Source organism: Cebus imitator, unplaced genomic scaffold (genome assembly GCF_001604975.1).
Source record: "Cebus imitator isolate Cc_AM_T3 unplaced genomic scaffold, Cebus_imitator-1.0 Scaffold16, whole genome shotgun sequence".
Taxonomy (NCBI): domain Eukaryota; kingdom Metazoa; phylum Chordata; class Mammalia; order Primates; family Cebidae; genus Cebus; species Cebus imitator.
In genome coordinates, this window is record NW_016107331.1 from 352,669 (window position 1) to 373,463 (window position 20,795).

General features: G+C 41.2%; 1 protein-coding gene across 2 annotated transcripts in view; it reads left to right on the forward strand.

The window, feature by feature from the left end:
* Positions 1–20,795, forward strand: part of CMYA5 (cardiomyopathy associated 5) — a 101,382-nt gene that overhangs the window by 35,773 nt on the left and 44,814 nt on the right. The window contains exons 2-5 of one of the 2 annotated variants that reach the window (XM_017507351.2): positions 991–11,209; positions 16,145–16,240; positions 17,599–17,832; positions 19,406–19,428. In XM_017507351.2, coding sequence (XP_017362840.1) covers positions 991–11,209; positions 16,145–16,240; positions 17,599–17,832; positions 19,406–19,428 — 10,572 coding nt within the window. The remainder of the gene's footprint in view (positions 1–990; positions 11,210–16,144; positions 16,241–17,598; positions 17,833–19,405; positions 19,429–20,795) is intronic. The other variant, XR_001818705.2, reaches the window with a different exon arrangement.

The window sequence follows — 20,795 nt, forward strand, 5'->3', positions numbered from 1 at the left end:
CTATATCCTGCAGCAGCTGGAAACGACCATGCCCAGTCCCCTTTCATCATCTGTAATCAGGAAGGCCTGACTACAGGTAACGCTTATTGAACACTAACTACATGCCAGGAACATCCCCTAAACATTTCACGTGGATAACTAATTTAATCTTCACAACAAGCTCACAAGATAGGTTCTATTATTACCTCCGTTTTGTAGATGAGGAAAGTGAAGCACAGTAGGCTGACATTTTTTGTGGCCTCTCTCTATTCAATGACGTGTTTTCCCTTTATCATGACTCAGAGTTCCCAAGAGCTATTCGCAGATCAGCGAATTATTGTTAAAACAGGAATTTACCTGTAAGGGTAGGGTCCAGGTGGATGCTTGGAAAGAATATCAGATAGGGATCAGAGAACCAAGGATTTTGAACATCTTTTTTTTTCTGTAGGTATGAAGAATTTGCTGACATTTTAAAGCAGGGGGTGGCATGTTTAACTGTTGAGTAAAGCCTGTCTGGGGGGGATGGGCAGGATGGGTTGAGAGTGGGGGAAAGTGATGTACTTGTGATGCCAGCTGACCAGTTAGGAAGCTGATGGCGGTGACTATGAGGGAAATGGTGAAAAGCTAGGTGAGGTGGTGATCTTGGTAACAGAGAGAACACAGATGCAAGAGTTATTATGAAGATCCCAGTGACGAGGGTGGGCTTGAGTGACTGCTGAGCCCCTCAGGAAGGCAATCCTGATGAGAGAAGTTAGTGAATTTAACTTTAGCTTTTTTGAGTTTGTGGAACAGTGAGTCACTCTAGCCTGGGATGTGTCATTGTATTGGATATCCTGACTTTGGTTTTTAAACTTTATTTGATATGCATCCCTCTTTTTGACATGGATGGCAATTTTGATGTCCATATTTTAATTTCACATTGATCCTTTACCTGATAAAAATAAACTTACTTATTCTATTAATTAGTTAATACTATTTTATTATAATACATAATATTATTATTTGCTGTAGGTTATCAGACCAGGATGAAGAGGGAAAGATCAAGCAGGAGTGTATCATATCTGACCCCTCCTTTTCCATGGTGACCGTCCAAAGGGAAGATAGTGGGATAACCTGGGAAACCAATTCAAGTAGATCTTCTACTCCTTGGGCCTCGGAAGAAAGTCAGACTTCCGGTGTATGTAGTCGGGAAGGGTCAACTGTGAATTCTCCTCCTGGAAATGTTTCCTTTATTGTGGATGAAGTGAAAAAGCCTCGGAAAAGGACTCATAAGTCAAAACATGGTTCACCATCATTACGCCGGAAAGGCAACAAAAAAAGGAATTCTTTTGAATCCCAAGATGTTCCAACAAACAAAAAAGACAGTCCTTTAACTTCAGCAAGCCAGGTACTAACCATGGAGAAAGAGAAGTCTGGCATTTATGATAAAACAAGAAAAAAGAAGACCACTTCAAATACACCTCCAATTACTGGGGCAATATACAAAGAACACAAGCCTTTAGTATTACGACCAGTCTACATAGGAACAGTACAATATAAAATTAAGATGTTTAATTCGGTTAAAGAAGAATTAATTCCTCTACAGTTTTATGGAACATTGCCAAAGGGTTATGTAATTAAAGAAATACATTATAGGAAAGGGAAAGATGCATCCATTAGTCTAGAGCCAGATTTGGACAACAGTGATGCTAATACAGTTTACAAAACAAGAAAATTAGTAGCCCAAAGCATAGAGGATAAAGTAAAAGAGGTTGTTCCACCCTGGAGAGGCACACTCTCCAAAGGATCAGAGTCCCTACCCTCAATGTTCAGTCATAAAGATCAAAAGAAAATTTTTCCTGATTCTCCCCTAAATGCCACATCTGCATTGGAACACACAGTGCCCTCTTATTCAAGTAGTGACAGAGCAGAACAAGAACTACAGCTCAGGCCTTCACAGTCAGTGCCACAACAGCCAGAGGATGAAGCAAAACCCTGTGAAGTAGAGCCTCCCTCACCTGCAACTGCGTTCCTGAGAACAGCAAAGGAAGAATGTGAGGTTGCTTCACAAGGAACTGCAGCTTCAGCCAGTGACTCTTCAGTCTCACCTTCATTTGCTAATGAGGTGAAGAAGGAAGATGTGTATTCTGCTCACCATTCCATTTCTGTGGAGGCAGATTCACCAGGTTTGGCAGCAACTACCCAGGAGGATTTGGACCCAGACCAAGAACACCCAGACATGACTTCACAAAGGGCAGAACCAGCCTCTGCAAAACTGACCCCTGCACAGCCCACTGTCAAAGGAGAGAAGGAGGAAAACGTGCTCGAGCCATCCATTTCTCTTTCTGAACCTCTAATGTTAGAAGAACCACAGGAAGAAGAAATAGAAACTTCCCTACCCATAGCTGCTACCCCTGAACCTGAAGATTCTAATTTAGTAGAAGAAGAGACCATAGAACTTGATTACCCGGAAAGCCCATTAGTTTCCGAGAAGCCCTTCCCACCATGTATGTCCCCTGAAGTGGAGCACAAAGAAGAGGAGCTTATTCTACCGTTATTGATATCAACTCCCGAACATGTTGCTTTGTCTGAGGAAGAAAGAGAGGAAATTGCATCAGTTTCTACTGATTCTGCTTTTGTATCAGAGTATTCAGTACTACAAGATTTGAACCAGGAACTAGAGAAGCGAGAAGGTGAGGCAGTTTCCCCATCCAATGTAGAAGCTATAGCTGAACATGCAGTTTTGTCAGAAGAAGAGAATGAAGAATTTGAGGCTTATTCCCCAGCTGCAGCCTCTGCGTCTGAGAGCTCTCTCTCACCGTTCACAACTAAGACTTCAGAGAGCCAGTCTCCGCTGTTTTCAACAGTTACACCAGAACACATGGTCCTATCAGGAGATGAGGCCTCAGAAAGTGGGCGTTACACACCAGACTCCACATCTGCTTCTGAATATTCAGCTCCATCACAGGCAACAAAAGAGTCACTGAAGAAAATAATTGACCATAAGTCCCCGTTAATATCAAAAGATGTTTCTGAGCACATGATTCCATCAGAAGAGAAGGAAGACACTGGATCATTTACTCCAGCTGCAGCCTCTGCTTCTCAGCCCTCTTTCTCACCATCCGCAACCAAGAAGACTTCTGAATGCCAGTCACCACTGACTTCTACTGCCATGTCAGAACACGTGGTCCCATCAGAGAGAGAGGACCTAGGAAGTGAACGTTTCACACCGGATTCAAAGTTGGCTTCCAAATATGCAACCCCACTCAATGCAACACAGGAACCACAAAAGAAAATAATCGATGAGGCATCCCAATTCAAACCAGAAGGTATTTCTGAGTGCACAATTCTGTCCGAAGAAGGAAAGGAGGACATTGAACTATCTTCCCCAGATTCAGTCGCTGCATCTGAACACTCTTTCCCACCGCACACAACTGAGATGACTTCTGAACACCAGGCCCCACCACTTTCAGCCACTCCATCTGAACGTGGGGTTCTATTAAACGAAGAGACAGTTGAGCTGGAGCGGTATACACCCTCTTCCACATCTGCTTCTGAATTTTCAATACCACCATATGCAACACCGGAGTCACAGGAGGAAGAAATTGTCCACAGATCTCTAAACGTAAAAGGCGCATCCTCACCCGTGAATTCATCAGAAGAAGATCAAGAAGACATTGGACCTTTTTCTCCCGATTCTGCATTTGTGTCAGAATTCTCATTTCCACCATATGCAACACAGGAAGCAGAGAAAAGAGAATTTGAATGCGATTCTCCAATGTGTTTAACATCGCCATCTGAGCACACTATTTTTTCAGATGAAGACACTGAAGAAGCTGAACTGTTCTCTCCAGACTCGGCATCACAAGTTTCAATCCCTCCATTTAGAATCCCAGAGAGGGAGAAAAATGATTTTGAGCCTGATTCACTATTAACTGCGGTGTCTGTTTCAGGTTATTCCTGCTTTCCAGGAGCAGATGAGGAAGACATTGGATCTACAGCTGCTACACCTGTGCCTGAACTGTACAGTTCATCACAGAAGCAAAAAGCTGAAACTTTCCCTTCAGTGTCTCCGCTTGAAGACTTGAGTTTGCCACCTTCAACAGATAAATCAGGGAAAGCAGAAACTAAGCCAGAGATTCCAGCAACCTCAGCATCTGTATCTGAATATCTCATTTTGGCACAGAAGCAGAAAACTCAAGCATCTTTAGAGCCTAAGTCTGAAGACTTGATTCCTTCACATTTAACCAGTGAAGTGGAGAAGGGAGAAAGAGAGGCGAGTTCATCAGTAGCTGCAATACCTGCTTCTTTACTTGTACAGTCATCTGTAGTAAAGGAAGAAACCAAACCTGCATCTCCACATTCGGTTTCACCTGATTCAGTCCCTGCAATTAAGAAAGAACAGGAACCCACAGTAGCACTCACTCTAAAAGCTGTAGATGAACAGATGGCTTTGCCAAAAGTCAGAAAGGAAGAAATTGTGCCTGATTCTCAAGAAGCTACAGCACATGTATCACAGGATCAAAAAATGGAGCCTCAGCCTCCAAATGTTCCAGGGTCTGAGACAAAATATTCAATTTTGCCTGACGTGGTAGATGAGCCAAAGAAGGGTGTCAAGCCCAAATTAGTTCTAAATGTGACTTCTGAACTAGAACAGGGAAAGTTGTCCAAGAATGAGCCTGAAGTTATAAAACCATATTCACCTCTAAAGGAAACATCTTTATCTGGACCTGGGGTTTTACCAGCAGTGAAAATGGAGATGAAACATGATTCTAAAATAATGAGTACACCTTCAGTGCTTGATTCAGCTTCCTCAGGAGTAGACAAGCAAGTTGAACATGGTCTACCTGCACTAGCATTTTCAGCTTTGTCAGAAGAAATTAACAAAGAACTTGAACCCGGTTCCTCAACAACCACAGCAATTGTAGCTAAGCTTGATTCAAACTTAACCAAATTAGGAAAAGAAGAAATCCCAACAGATTTATCTCTTGTCACTTCTGTAGATCGTCCAGTCTTAACAAAAGTAGGAAAGGGTGAATTAGAAAGTGGTTTGCCACCACTGGTAACATCTTCAGATGAGCATTCAGTTCTTGCAGAAGAAGACAAGGTGGCAGTTAAAGGTGCTTCTCCCATTGAAACGTCATCCAAACATTTGGCTTGGTCAGAAGCAGAGAAGGAAATTAAATTTGATTCACCTCCAAGTGTCTCCTCTATAGCAGAGCATTCTGTTTTGTCAGAAGCAGAAGCCAAAGGAGTTAAAGCTGGGTTGCCAATAATCAAAACATCATCTTCCCAGCATTCAGATGAATCCGAGGAAGGAAGGGTAGAAGACAAACAAGGTCTTTCATATTCTATAGTTCGTGACTCTGAACGTTTGGTTTCATCACAGAAAAAGAGCTTGGTGTCTACCTCAGAGGTGCTGGGGCCTGAAAATGAGCTTTCACTTGGCCTAGAGGGTGAGATAAAGAAGGAAGAAACTAAACTTCCTTCATCACAAAATGTGTCACCTGCACCCAAACATATAGTTCCAAAAGGCAGAGATGAGGAAATAGCAAGTTCACCTCCTGAACTAGAAAATTTAGCATCAGGTTTGGCCCCAGCAGTACTGCTCCTCAGTGATGATAAGAACAAACATGCAGTGGAGGTATCTTCTTCAGCTCAGGGAGACTTCCCATCAGAAAAACAAGACGTTGCTTTGGCACAGCTGTCTTTGGAACCGGAGAAGAAAGACAAGCCACACCAACCATCGGAATTACCAAATGCTGGGTCAGAATTTGCTAGTGGTTTAGGTAGGCAAAGTGGATCCATAGGTACAAAACAAGCAAAATCTCCCATAACTGAGACGGGGGATTCTGTTTTAGAAAAAGGCCTAGCTAAGCTTAGGAGCAGAGAAAGAAAAGAAGAAAATAGAGAATTTTATGCATCTGCTACGATGCCTGTAATTTCTGAGCTTTCATCATTGCTTAGGGAGGAATCTCAAAATGAAGAAATTAAGTCTTTCTCCCCCAAGATCGTCAGCCTAGAGTCAAAAGAAACACCTACCTCTCTAGCTGAAGGAGACAACCCAGAAGAATTTCAGCCATTTAGTTTTTCTTTAAAAGGATTATCAGAGGAGTTGAGCCATTCAGCCGACTTTAAAAAGGGAGAAAATCAAGAAATAGGCCCATTACCATCACCAGGAAATTTGAAGGCACAAGTCATGGGAGATGTTGCAGCTAAGCTAAGTGAAGAAACAGGCCACCCAGATTCATCCCAGGTACTCCAGAGTATAACAGAACCTTCAAAGATTGCTCCTTCTGACCTCCTTGTGGAACAAAAGAAGACAGAAAAAGCACTTCACTCAGATCAAACTATTAAATTACCTGACATAAGCACCTCTTTTGCAGGTAAACAAGATTTGGATATTAAGCAATTTTCATTTATGAAAGAGAATTTGCCTTTGGAACAATCAAAATCATTTATGACAGCCAAGCCCGTGGATATCAAAGAAACAAGAAGGGAAGAATTCTTTATTTCTCCAAAGGATGAAAACTGGATGTTGGGAAAGCCAGAACATATGGCTTATCAACACGAAGAGAGAAAAGCAGGATCTGTGCAGCTGGATTCCTCTGGCAGCAATGAGCTGAGGCCAGGGCAGCTCCAGGCTGCTGTGCCCAGTAAGGACCTTACTTGTGAGGTCAGAAAGCAGGTCCTGCCAGATTCTGCTGAAGAATCTCATTTGTCATCACAAGAACCAGTATCTGCTCTTGATACTTCCAGTGGTAATGTAGAGTCCTTATCAAGTCAAAGTTACTCTTCTGAAGAAGTAAAGCTGGCTGAAGAACCAAAGTCTTTAGTTCTAGCTGGAAATGTAGAGAGAAATGTACCAGAGAAGAAGGAGAGTCATTCTTTCACGGAGAGTGAAAGCTTGCTATTGGAGAAAGCAAACACAGAGTTTTCCTGCCCTTCCAAAGAAGATAGCCAGGAAAAAGTTAAACTACCTCCCGAAAGATTCCTCCAGAAATCAGTGTCTGGCCCATCAGTGGAACAGGTGAAGTCAGAAACAATCCCCTCCTCTGTCAAAACAGCCCATTTCCTGGCAGAAGGTGTGGAACCTGCACTGGGCAATGAAAAAGAATCACACAGGTGCACACCTCCTTTTCCTGGAGAGAAGCCATTGGAAGAATCAAAAATGGTTCAGTCGAAGGTTATCAATGATGCTGATGAGGGAAAGAAACCAGAACCTGAAGTGAAAATACCCACACAAAGAAAACCCATCTCCTCAATTGACGCAAAAGAGCCTCAACCCCTAGAGTCACCTGAGGTGACGCAAAAGTCACCCACGCAGCCAAAGGTAGCTAAGCCAGACCTTCCTGAGGAAAAGGGAAAGAAAGGACTTTCATCTTTCAAATCGTGGATGTCCAGCTTGTTTTTTGGATCAAGCACGCCAGATAACAAAGTTGCTGAACAAGAAGACTTAGAAACACAGCCAAGTCCATCTGTAGAAACAGCAGTGACTGTGATAGAGCCTGAAGGTACAATTCCTGCTAATTTTAATGTAGCCGAGAAACCAGCTGATCATTCATTATCAGAAGTAAAATTTAAAACTGTTGATGAATCCAGAGGTACTTTAGTAAAATTTGATGAGGGTCAAAATGTTAAAGAAAAATCCACAATTTTATCAAATTTAGAAGATTTACAACAGCCAAAATCCATTTTTGAGGTGTCTAGGGAAGATTATGGAAAGAAAGAAATCTCAGGCGATTCAGAGGAAATGAGCATAAACTCAGTAGTTACTTCTGCTGATGGTGAGAAACATCTTGGAATTCAACCTTATTCACTAATCAGTGAGAAATTGGTTATGGAAGAAGCCAAAACTGTTGTTCCTCTTCATGTTACTCATAGTAAAGGAGTCCAGAAGCCAGCAATCTCTCCTCCATCTAATTGGAATATTTCTATTTTTAAGGAACAGCCAAGAAGTGATCAAAAAGAAAAATCACTCCTTTCATTTGATGTAGTAGATAAGGTGCCACAACAGCCAAAACTAGCTTCCTCCAACTTTGCAAGTAAAAATATCACAAAGGAATCAGAGAAACCAGAGTCAATTATTTTGCCAGTAGAAGAATCAAAAGGCAGTTTAATTGATCTCAGTGAAGATAGACTAAAGAAAGAAATGCAAAAACCTACTTCCTTGAAAATTTTCGAAGAGGAAACAAAACTCAGGTCTATTAGTCCAACTAAGAAAGATAATTTGGAAAACAGGTCAGATACCTTTGTAGAAAAGAAGGTGATGGCAGAAAAACAAGATTCTGTGGTCCCATTAGAGCTTAGAGATAGTAATGAAATAGGGAAGACACAAATTACACGTGGATCTAGATCTGTTGAACAGGAAGAATCAAAAGTCAATGCTATGCCACAGCACTTCTATCAAAATGAAGACTACAGTGAAAGACCCAAAATCGTTGTTGGTTCTGAAAAGGAGAAAGGAGAAGAAAAAGAAAATCAGGTATATGTGCTTTCAGAAGGAAAGAAGCAGCAGAAACATCAGCCTTATTCTGTGAATGTAGCCGAGTCTATGACTGAAAAATCAGATATCTCTTTAGGTCATTCTTTGGGTGAAACTCAGTCATTTTCATTAGTTAAAGCTACATCAGTTACTGAAAAATCAGAAGCCATGCTCTCAGAGGCTCACTCAGAAGTCAGAGAAACAAAGGCAGTAGGAACCCAACCACATCCTTTAGAAGAAAGTAAAGTTTTGGTGGAGAAAACCAAGACTTTCCTGCCACTGGATCTTTCTTGTCATGATGAAATAAAGAACCACTCTTTGTCTCAGGAAGGAAATCTAGTGTTAGAAAAGTCAAACCGAGATATGCCAGATCACAATGAAGAAAAAGAACAGTTCAAAGACTCAGAGCTCTTGAAAGGTGGTTCAGTAGATATCACAAAAGAAAGTATGAAACAAGGATTTCCATCTAAAGAATCCGAAAGGACTTTAGCGCATCCTTTTGATGAAACTAGGAGCTCAGAAACACCGCCATATTTTCTGTCATCTGTGAAACCACAAACTCTTGCTTCAAGAGCTTCTCCAGAAATTAATGCAGTGAAGAAACAAGAAATGTCACGATCAGAATTGGCTCCAGAAAGGCATACAGTTCATACTATTCAGACATCTAAAGATCACACATCCGATGTGCCTAAACAATCTGTTCTTGTTTCAAAGCACCAGTTGGAGGCTGTGGAAGACACCGGTGTAAAGGAACCACTCTCTTCAGTAAAGAGCAACTATGCTCAATTTATATCTAATGCATCAGCAAGCAATGCTGATACAATGGTTTCTGCTAAAGAAATGTCCAAGGAGACTGAAGACACATATGCAAAAGATGAAGACTTTACAGTGACTAGTAAGCCAGCTGGACTTTCAGAAGATCAGAAGACTGCCTTTAGTATTATTTCTGAAGGCTGTGAAATATTGAATATTCATGCTCCTGCCTTTATTTCTTCAATTGATCAGGAAGAAAGTGAACAAATGCAAGATAAGTTAGAATATTTGGAAGAGAAACTCTCATTTAAAACCATACCACCACTCCCTGATAATAGTGAAGCAGTTCCTTGTCATGAAACATTAAAGAGCAGGTTAGAAGATTCTGATGAAAAAGTTATACCACTGAAAGAAAATAAACAAAAGGAAACTCATAAGGCAAAAGAAGAGATATCCACAGATTCAGAAACCGGTGATTTATCTTTTATTCAGGCCACAATTCCCAGTGAAGAGGATTATTTTGAAAAATATACTTTAATTGATTATAACATCTCTCCAGACCCAGAAAAACAGAAAGCTCCACAGAAATTAAATGTTGAAGAGAAACTCTCAAAGGAAGTTACAGAAGAAATGATCTCTTTCCCAGTAAGTTCAGTGGAAAGCACCCTAGAACATGAGTATGACTTGGTGAAATTAGATGAAAGTTTTTATGGACCAGAAAAGGACCATGATGTATTATCTCATCCAGAGACCCAAAAGTTTTTGGGTATCCAAAAATCAGCTGACAGAAATGTTTCAAAGGACATAAAGAGAGATGTGGACTCAAAGTCGCTTGGGATGCCTTTATTTGAAGCAGAGGAAGGAGTTTTGTCACGAACCCAGATATTTCCTACCACTATTAAAGCTATTAATCCAGAACTTCTGGAGGAGCCCCCTGCACTTGCATTTTTATATAAGGATCTGTATGAGGAAGCAGTTGGAGAGAAAAAGAAGGAAGAGGAGACAGTTTCTGAGTGTGACAGTGTGAATTCTGAGGCATCATTTCCCAGCAGAAATTCTGACACTGATGATGGAACAGGAATATATTTTGAGAAGTATATACTCAAAGATGACATTCTCCATGACACATCTGTAACTCAAAAGGACCGAGACCAAGGTCTGGAAGAAAAACGAGTTGGTAAGGATGATTCATACCAACCAATAGCTGCAGAAGGGGAAAATTGGGGGAAGTTTGGAACTATTCACAAGGAGAAGAGCCTGGAAGAACAGAAAGCTGTTTATGGGGAAGGAGAATCAGTAGGCCATGTGGAGATCCTTGGTAATATGGCAATGCAGAAGAAAGCTCCCATCACAGAGGAAGTCAGAGTGGCTACCCAGAAGATAAGTTATGCAGTTCCATTTGAAGACACCAATCATGTTCTGGAGCGCACAGATGAAGCAGGCAGTGAGGATAATGAAGCCGGAAATGCAAATTCAGAGGTCAATCTGAATGTTCCAGTACAAGTGTCCTTCCCGGAGGAAGAATTTGCATCTGGTGCATCTCATGTTCAAGAAACACCGCTAGAAGAACTTAAAATCCTGGTCCCACCTGAGCCAAGTGAAGAGAGGCTCCGTAATAGCCCTGTTCAGGATGAGTATGAATTTGCGGAATCCCTGCATTATGAAGTTGTTCCTCAAGGCATTTTATCAGAAGAACTGTCTTCAGAATCTACACCTGAAGATGTCTTATCTCAAGGAAAGGAATCCTTTGAGCACATCAGTGAAAATGAATTTGTGAGTGAGGCAGAACAAAGTACATCTGCTGAACAGAAGGAGTTGGGCAGCGAGAGGAAAGAGCAAGACCGATTATCATCCGAGTTTGTAACTGAAAAGGCACAAAAAGAGCCAAAAAAATCCCAGATTGACACATACTGCTACACCTGCAAAAGCCCAATTTCTGCCACTGACAAGGTGTTTGGCACCCACAAAGACCATGAGGTTTCAACGCTTGATACAGCTATAAGTGCTGTAAAGGTAAATAGATTTTAAAACGCACATATAATTAATAATATATATACATTTAATTTGTTTTCACATTTCGTCAGTTTTAAAGATGATTCATATTTGATCATTCATCTTTAAGCAGAATAGTCTGAAAACAACTAAGAATTGCTCCAAGAATTAGTTAATGTAGGTCTGATGCACATTCATTGTGTACAGCCCATCCTCCTTATCCTTGGGTTCTGCATCCTTAGAATCACCAAGTGCAGGTCAAAAAATATTCAGGGAAAAAATAAAACAATAGAAGGGGGCAGGGTGTGGTGGCTCACACCTATTATCTCAGCACTTTGAGAGGCCGAAGTGGGAGGATTGCTTGAGCCCAGAAGTTTGAGACCAGCCTGGGCAACATAGGGAGACCTTGTCTCTACTAAAAATACAAAATTTAGCTGGCTGTGGTGCTCACACCTGTAGTTCCAGTTACTTGGGGGGCTGAGGTAGGAGAATCACTTGAGCCTGGGAGGTCAGGGTTACCGTGAGCTGAGATCACACACTGCACTCAGTCTGGGTGACAGAGTGAGACCCTGTCTCAAAAATAAAATAAAAGATAAATAATAAAAATAACAGAGCAATAAAAATAATACAAATAAAAAACAATACAGTGTAACTATTTACATAGCATTTACACTGTATCAGGTATTATAAGTAATCTAGAGATGATTTAAAGTATAGGAGAGGATGTATGCAGGTTATATGCAAATCCTATGCCATTTTATATCAGAGACTTGAGCATCTAGGTATTTTGGTATCCGCTGGCACCCTGAAACCAGTCCTCTGCTGATATTGAAGATGACTGTGAATACGCTGTGTGCCACACATATTTCTAGGATTGGGAGCTAGCAAGATAAACAACACAGGGTCACTGCCCTTCAGGAGCTTGGCATTTTATGGCAATAGCCCTTAACATGACCCAAAATGCCAAATAATTTGAAATTTAAAAATTACCTTTGAGCAAGACACTGCAAAAAACAATTTCCTTTCTGTTATCTACAATTTCATCCTTTAAAAAGACACATTTATATTACATTGAGAAATTTCATTGCAAGTTATATGTACTCAATACATTAAGACAGTTTACATTTTTACTTTCTCTGTATTTCACTTTAATTTATAAAATTTACGTTAGAAGCAGATTTTTTTCGCATTTTTTCTGGCTATGTCTGTTGGATCCCAATTTTCTGGTTAAGTTAGTCCCAACACGTATCCTCCTGTGAGTGACTATAAATACTCCACTTCCCTGAGATACTATTGGAATTTAGTCTTTGAGACTCCCCTCTACCTTTTAATAGCCCTCCTACTGGTCTCACCATTCTTACCTCTTTTTTAATACATTCTCCATAGGGCAGCTGGAATTATCTTAAAATTACTAAATAACAATAACGATTAAGCACTTACTCTGTCAGGCCCTATTTTTTGTTTTTGTTCTTGTTTTTTAGAGACAGGGTCTTGCTCTGTCACCTGGGCTGGAGTGTGGTGGCATAATCACAGCTCACTGCAGCCTTGACCTCCCAGGCTCAAATGATCCCTCTACCTCAGCCTCCCAAGTCCCAAGTAGCCGGGACTGTAGGCATGCACTGCCTCATTGGGCTAATTTTTAATTTTTCTTTTTTGTAGAGATAGGGTCTCCCTATGCTGCCCAGGCTGGTCTAGAACTCCTGGGCTCTAGCGATCCTCCCGCCTTGGCCTTCCAAAGTGCTGGGAATACAGGTGTGAGTCACCATGCCCAATCTTAAGTTCTTTATATACAGGATTTCTTTTAATCCTTTTAACAGACCTGTTACTGCCATCAGCCTGCAGATAATAAAATCATCTCAGAGGGTTTAAGTGATTTACCCAAGGTCATGAAAGGTGGAAGTGGGGTTGGTACCCAGATCTGTCTGATGCCAGAGCTCATGTTCTTGACTGTATATGCATATTGCTTGGCTCAGTACCTTGCTAATAGTAATTATTTTCAATATGATAATTCAATTAGGTCCTTGTTAAATAATTATTAGACTCATTTTGATTCAATAGGGTAACATATTACAGTCTTGGCATTTTTCCCCCCAGAATTGATCTTTTTCAACTTGTCTGATATTGGTTTTTGTTCTTCAGAGTAGAATGTTGTGGAAACTTTACTTGTTAAAGTTTGAGGTTAGGAAGTAGGCCAACTTCTTTTGCGAAATCTCAGATATCAGATGCATTAGTGCCAGTGGAAGTAGGCCCCATTCTATAGCAACACTGTTTTAACTCACACCTACTGAGCACTGCCTGCAGAAAAAAGACTGAAATTTTTTGGCCTTCTTAATATGTTTTGTTTATCTCCATGAGTTTTAGATATTAAAAAATAATCATCTAAGTATTATCAATTTAAAACTCTTGCCTTAAAATCATTTTTAAATTTTTTTTTTTATTCTTGATCTTCTCTAAACGGTATGAGAAGGAGAAGGTAGAAACCCAGTTGACTAAAATCGAGGAGCTAGCTTCATTTCATTAAGTCAGCCATGAAGATTAATAAGAATTGGTTGATTGGCAATTCCTCCTTCTCCTCTCCTCCTCCTCCTCCTCCTCCTCCTCCCCTTCTTTCTCCTCCTCTTCTTCTTCTTTCTCTTTCTCTTCCCCTTCTCCTTCTCCCTTCTCCTTTCTTTTTTCTTTCGTCGTTGACAGGGTTTCACTCTGTTGCCCAGGCTGAAGTGCAGCGGCATGATCATCACAGCTCACTGAAGCCTCCTGGGCTCAAGCAATCCTCTCACCTCCACCTCCTGAGTACCTGGGACTACAGACGCGTGCCATCACACCCAGCTACTTTTATTTTATTTTATTTTATTTAATTTATTTATTTATTTTTTTTTTGAGACGGAGTTTCACTCTCGTTACCCAGGCTGGAGTGCAATGGCGTGATCTCGGCTCACCGCAGCCTCTGCCTCCTGGGTTCAGGCAATTCTCCTGCTTCAGCCTCCTGAGTAGCTGGGATTACAGGCACGCGCCACCATGCCCAGCTGATTTTTTGTAATTTTAGTAGAAACGGGGTTTCACCATGTTGACCAGGATGGTCTCGATCTCTTGACCTCGTGATCCACTCGCCTCGGCCTCCCAAAGTGCTGGGATTACAGGCGTGAGCCACCGCACCCGGCTCACCCAGCTACTTTTAAAATTTTTAGTGGAGGGCTGGGCGCGGTGGCTCAAGCCTGTAATCCCAGCACTTTGGGAGGCCGAGGTGGGTGGATCATGAGGTCAAGAGATCGAGACCATCCTGGTCAACATGGTGAAACCCCGTCTCTACTAAAATTACAAAAAATCAGCTGGGCATGGTGGCGCGTGCCTGTAATCCCAGCTACTCAGGAGGTTGAGGCAGGAGAATTGCCTGAACCCAGGAGACAGAGGTTGCGGTGAGCCGAGATCGCCCCATTGCACTCCAGCCTGGGTAACGAGAGCGAAACTCTGTCTCAAAAAAAAAAAAAATTTTTAGTGGAGACGAGGTCTCACTATGTTCCCCAGTCTGATCTCTAAGTCCTGGCCACCAGCAATCTTCCCACGTTGGCCTCCCAAAGTGCTGGGATTTCAGGTAGTAGCCACTGCAGCTGGTCAGCTGGCAACTTTTTAAAAATAAAAATCAATTAAAAACATTGTAGCTTGAGAGTTCTCTAGCATCTTAAGGATAGGCATTTGTGCCTGTTCCAGGAGCCGAGGGCTGCAGGTATGGATCACCCAGGTCCTTGTGTCTCCTCCCTAGTCCATCCCCATCATATGCTTGTCTTTTATATGTTATCTAGTTTCTTTATTTACTAACTCCCTTCCTGCATTCTCAATGTTTATTTTTCTCCCATTCTGCGTCAGGAACTGTGCTAATCATTGAGAGTGGAAAAAAAAGGACCAAATCGATACAAGGTTGTGAAAGCACAATGTGCTGAGAAGCTAACATTTTGGGAGTGAAATGGTGGGGTGGGAAGGGGAATGTTAGGAAAGGTGTCTCTAAAAGGTGAAGCTTGGGTGAGTCTTAAATGAGATAGAGCTCTTCTAGCAGTCAAGGGCTGGGACAACATTCTAGAACCAAGGAATAACATACGAAGGCACACAGATGACAAAGAGTGCAAGGACAAAATTCAGCTTGTGTGTTTGGAGCCTGGGGCTGTGGAGAAGAGGTAAGGGCCGTAGAGGGAAGGAGAGACCAGATCCTGAAGAGGCCTCCGTCAATGTAGTGTCTTCATCAGTCTGTGCTTGTGAATCAGACAGCTGAAGCTCTGCTGTTTTTTCTGCTTTGTTATCTTTTTAAGTTTAGCAAGATTGACTGTTGCTAGGTTTATAACTATGGCTAAAGTAGATACCATGCTACCCTGCCACCCCATACATTTTCTAGTTGGCTATCACCCCTTGATATGTTAACCCTTTGAGGGTCATTAGAACTTTAGGTCCCTTTAGTAAACAGCTTCTCTCAGTTGGTATGCTAGACTTCAGGCCTTGTGGCACTCTGATCACCTTCTTCAGCCTTCTTCACATTTGGTGTAAATGTGAAGAAACTACTCAGGTATTTTGGACCAGTTTAGCAAAAAGACTCCTCTCTCAGAACATATAAAAACCAAGGCCTTACTAAAGAGAAAGCATTCGCACCCATAGTTCATTAAAACAAGTATGTTTTGAGCTCATCAGTTGACCAAGAAAGTCCTTTCTTTCACTTAAGAAGATATACTGTCTTTGTATAGTTGCTTTGAGGTTTTCACTCAAAACCTCCTAATTGTTTATCATACAGAATTATCTATAGTCAGATGAGGCAGCAAAGAAAATTTAAGGGTTGATTTGTTAACTATATTTAAGTGGATATAGTATGGCAAATCTCTACCAAACATACTAAATTTATAAGGAAATTGGAGCCCACTGGCTGAAGTTCTTTTCCTAAATGTCATATACTAAGGGTATCTTAATTCTTTTCTTCAGGTTCAATTAGCAGACTTTCTAGAAAATTTACAAGAAAAGTCCTTGAGGATTGAAGCCTTTGTTAGTGAGATAGAATCCTTTTTTAATACCATTGAGGTAAGTGAACACACCCATTTTACTTTAACTTGGCTTGTTCACAGTATCAGAAATAAATGATTCTGAGGTAGAGGGATCTGACTTGGGGTTTTTGGGTGCATGTGTTGTTTGCTGTTGTTGGTTCAGTTCCATTCAAAGCAAGGATGCCTAAAGTCTTCTCTCTGTGCATAATCAGTGAGACTCCTTTCTGTCTGTGGATAAAAGATTTGCCCTTAACAACAGACATGCATTTATTACGCACTTACTATAATAAGGCAAATGCTTTACATGCTTTACCTAATTGAATCCTCACAATAATACGAGAGAGGGTGTTATTATTATTGTTTCCATTTTATAGATAAGAAACCAAGTCTTAAAGTCCATTCCTCTGTTTTCATGCTGCTTACTGGGTTAACTCTGCAGAAATACTCTGAGTCACTGTCCAGTATCCCATTCCCAGGGCCAGTGAGTGCCTCTCATAGCACGACTATTTCTGATGAGTTCATGCTCTCCTAGCTGCTGGCTCCTGTCCCTTCTGTGGGGAAGAGAGGGGCTAGCAATGCTCCATCCTTATACAGAAATGGCCCAGTACCCTCACCAGTCAATCAGGACTGGCAGAGGGCCTGAGGCCACTACAGAGGCTGCTGCACAGTTCCCCTACTACTGGGGCCACTCCACATCCCAGTTCGCTTGTGAGAGGTCTGCTTAATTCCAATTGTAGGTCAACTAATACTCGCTAGATATTTCTGGTGTCCCCTTCCCCAGGTGTCCTTTGTAGAGAGTAAATTATGGGATCATCTTATTACTAGCCCTACTAGCGAGGACAGCCAGGCATCTGGGTGTGTCTGGACAGGCAATGAAATTTCTCCCCCTGTGGGATAACCTGCCACCTCACTGTAGAACATTTGGGGAGGTAGCCCCCTGTTCCATATGTGGGCTGCTTTCTGCCTTGCGCTGTGATTTTAATGGAGCGATGCCTCTCCACTCTCTGAAGGCCAGGGATCCTCACCCACTGTGATGCCATTTTCAAAAAAGTTTCATCATGTGTGAGTGCAGGTGGGCAAGACTTCCATACAAACACACACACAGACACATACACACACACACACACACACACACACATTTGTATTATGGTAGCTAAAACCTTTTTGATGACACTTATAGTAAATTCTATTGCTTTATTGCAAAGTTAATTGTGTGAAAGGGATTGGTAGGTTAGAAATTGGAACTGTGCATGTGATGTCTGATTTTCTGATCAGGATGCCAGAGGTCAGTTCTTTAAAAGGCTGGTGTTTAAAACAAAAAAACAAAAACAAAAAAAGAAGAAGCATGCATTTCTTATTTCATTCAGAAAAGGATTTTTTTTTGCTTGTTTTCAGGAAAACTGTAGTAAAAATGAGAAAAGGCTAGAAGAACAGAATGAGGAAATGATGAAGAAGGTTTTAGCACAGTATGATGAGAAAGCCCAGAGCTTTGAGGAAGTGAAGAAGAAGAAGATGGAATTCCTGCATGAGCAGATGGTCCACTTTCTTCAGAGCATGGACACTGCCAAGGACACCCTGGAGACTATCGTGAGAGAAGCAGAGGAGCTCGACGAGGCCGTCTTCCTGACAGTAAGTGCCAAGTAAAACGGGCTCAAACACCTTGCGCCCACTCTGGCACATCTACTTTTAAAGCTTCATCTCTCACTATTCCTTAAGATTATTTATATCTCTGTGTGGGATTTATATAATTCTGGCATTTAAACATTATTTGGGCACGGCTGATGCCTATAGAAAAGGCCTAGCAAACCCTAAAAGCCTCCCTGCCCAGATCCAGCTGAAAGATACATGGAGACAGCTCATAGCATCATCATTCCATTGTGTCCTACTGGATTGGTCACCATCTAAGAGGGAGGGAAAGCAGTCTTGTTCCTGCTATGCTTTCCCTCTGAGGGCCAGCTCACGTCCTCTGGCTAGCTCCCAGGGCTGTCCCCTCCACTCCCTAAGCTGAAGTGACCACTCATGTGGACCACGCCCCCTCTGAGCCTGACCAGAGAGTAATATTTGGGTGTGCAAAAGGATGGCATAATGGGGTATCCTCTCAGGTAATAAACATGTTGCTGCTTTTACAAGGGGATTCCTGGGGGCAGGATTCCTTAATTCAAGCAAGTAATTTGTAAACATGGAAATTCCCTTGGGTGCTTCAAATTGCGCCAGCAGAGACAACTCTGTGCTCCCGTCAATCCCCAGAATATTCTGTGAGATGCTGGCTCTCAATGGAGCCAGGATTCAGCAGAAATAGTGGAGATGTTGGGGGCGGGGGAAGTACCGCTCTTAGGATGACCAGGAACCTCCCTTTCAAAGTTCCCCATCTTCCCACCCAAATGTTGGAGATACAGCAAGGCAAAATGGGATAATGTTAGCCTTTTGATTTGCCTCTGGGGACACCTTTTGCCAGGGCAAATTTGAGTGAAGTGGACATGGCCATCCTTAAAGAGAACTAAACTCATTACATTGTTTTGTGTGTAATTAAGACAAAGCTTCTTATTCATAAATTGGGCACTTCTTGTGAAGCATAACATTAATAAAGTGCTTTTTATTCCCTGAGAAGCTTATCTTTGTTTGATGAGAATAAGAATAATTTACTTCTTTTTAGAAGAACAAATTGAAAAAGAAAAAAAAGAAGGCATTTTTCCTACTTATAACATTACCCATTTTTTTAAAAATTGGAAAATATAGAAAAGCACCCAGAAAATATCACTCAGATAAATACTGATTACATTTTTGATATCTATCCCGTCATTTTTCCTGCTTTAGAGAATTCTGTTCTGGAAGCTAAGCCATTGGTTGATGAATGGAGAGAAGCAGAGCATAAATGACTCATTGCCAGTCGCTGATCATAGAGACGGGGCCAACTGCAAACGAAAGCACCCTCCATCCCTGCCCTGACACTGCCCATCCCACTCCCCCACGACCCCGCCTTCTGAGCACTTATGTCTTTGCTGCCCAGGCTGAGGCCACCAAAGAAAAGTGACCTCAGGGAAGCTGAGGGGTTATGATTTTCAAACGTGGATAATCTTAATGCTCCTGGTTGGTGTTTCTTTCTGTTGTTAATTAGCTCTCTCTCTCTCTCTCTTTCTCTCTCTCTCTCTCTTTTTCTCTCTCTCTCTCTCCTTCTCCTCCTTCCTCTCTCTTTCTCCCTAAGTCGTTTGAGGAAATCAATGAAAGGTATATAAAACATGGCATAATATAATGGCAAATAGCATGACTGGATGCCTGCTTTTTAATATTTTGCTGCCTTATAGAAAATGAGCTGCCAATTAAAAAAATACATTTAGTGGGCTACAGTGTTTTCACTTTTAGACACAGTGCTTTTAAAAGCTAAATGACAGCTTTGAAAGAAAACTGCATGTGCTTTAGTTAAATAACAATGATCATAATGTAGATTTTTAACTGCTTCCTCAAGATGTATTCTGCATTGTCAGCCTAATCTAGGCCGTCTTTCCCATCACTGCATATAGAACATTTTGTAGATACTTAGATGCATTGGTTAAATATGAATATTTGAAAGAATCATTCATATCTGCCTTGAGCCATTTTATGATTTATGTAATCTTAATGGACTGTTCTATCATTTTCTCTTGAAAAGATAGTCCTGCATTTATCTTCTCTTTCTGCTCAGCTAACCTAAATGAATCTCCCTCTTTTGATTTTGTTTTGTTTTGTTGTTGTTTTTAACACTTCGTCTAAGAGAATTCTTCATTCTTTTCAAAAGCAAAACCCTCAACAAGAAATTAGAACATGTTGTCTATAAAAGCATGTAACATCAGATTTATGTTTATCTTTTGGAGCATCTGATATTGAAATTCTCTGACAGATCTGACACATTCTCCCTTTTGCCTCATAGCAAGACTTAAGGTCTTTCCTTCTGGTTTGAGCCTAATGCTTTCTCCTTTTAGTGTAATTTTAAATGTAAATTTCTAAATTGTAAATATCATCCTCGTTTGCTTCCATCCCAATTCAAATTTTGATACAGCATGACGCAAAATCAGAAATTTAGATCTATAATGTATTAAAATATAGAAAATGGATTTAGATTAGAAATATGCTTTTTTAGATAATTGAAATCACACAAAAGAATCATATTCACCTAAAAAAAATTCTGTTCAACAGAATATTGCCAGTTAGTTTTATGAAAATAATTTGTATACTGATATTGGCATTAATCAATAGTGTTTTATAACAGTGGCTCTGTTATGAGTAGAATTCCCCAAAGAGCTTTTAAAAATGCTGATGCCTGAATATTCTGAGATTCTGATTTAATGGCTCTGGGGTGAGGCTGAGCATTTTTAAGACTTCCTAGGTGATTATAATGCACAGCCAGGGTTGAAAGTTCTAATTTATACAATCTATCCTTTGGCCCAGTGGTTCCCCAAACTGGCTGTGCCTAAATCACCTGTGCAATTAGTTTAACCAAAGATCCTTGGGTCCCACCCCAGATCCACCACATCAAAATTTCCAGAGTGACATCAGGCATCTGCTTGTTACCAATTCCCACAGACAAGTTTAAGACATCAGTCAGTTCTGGAAACTGA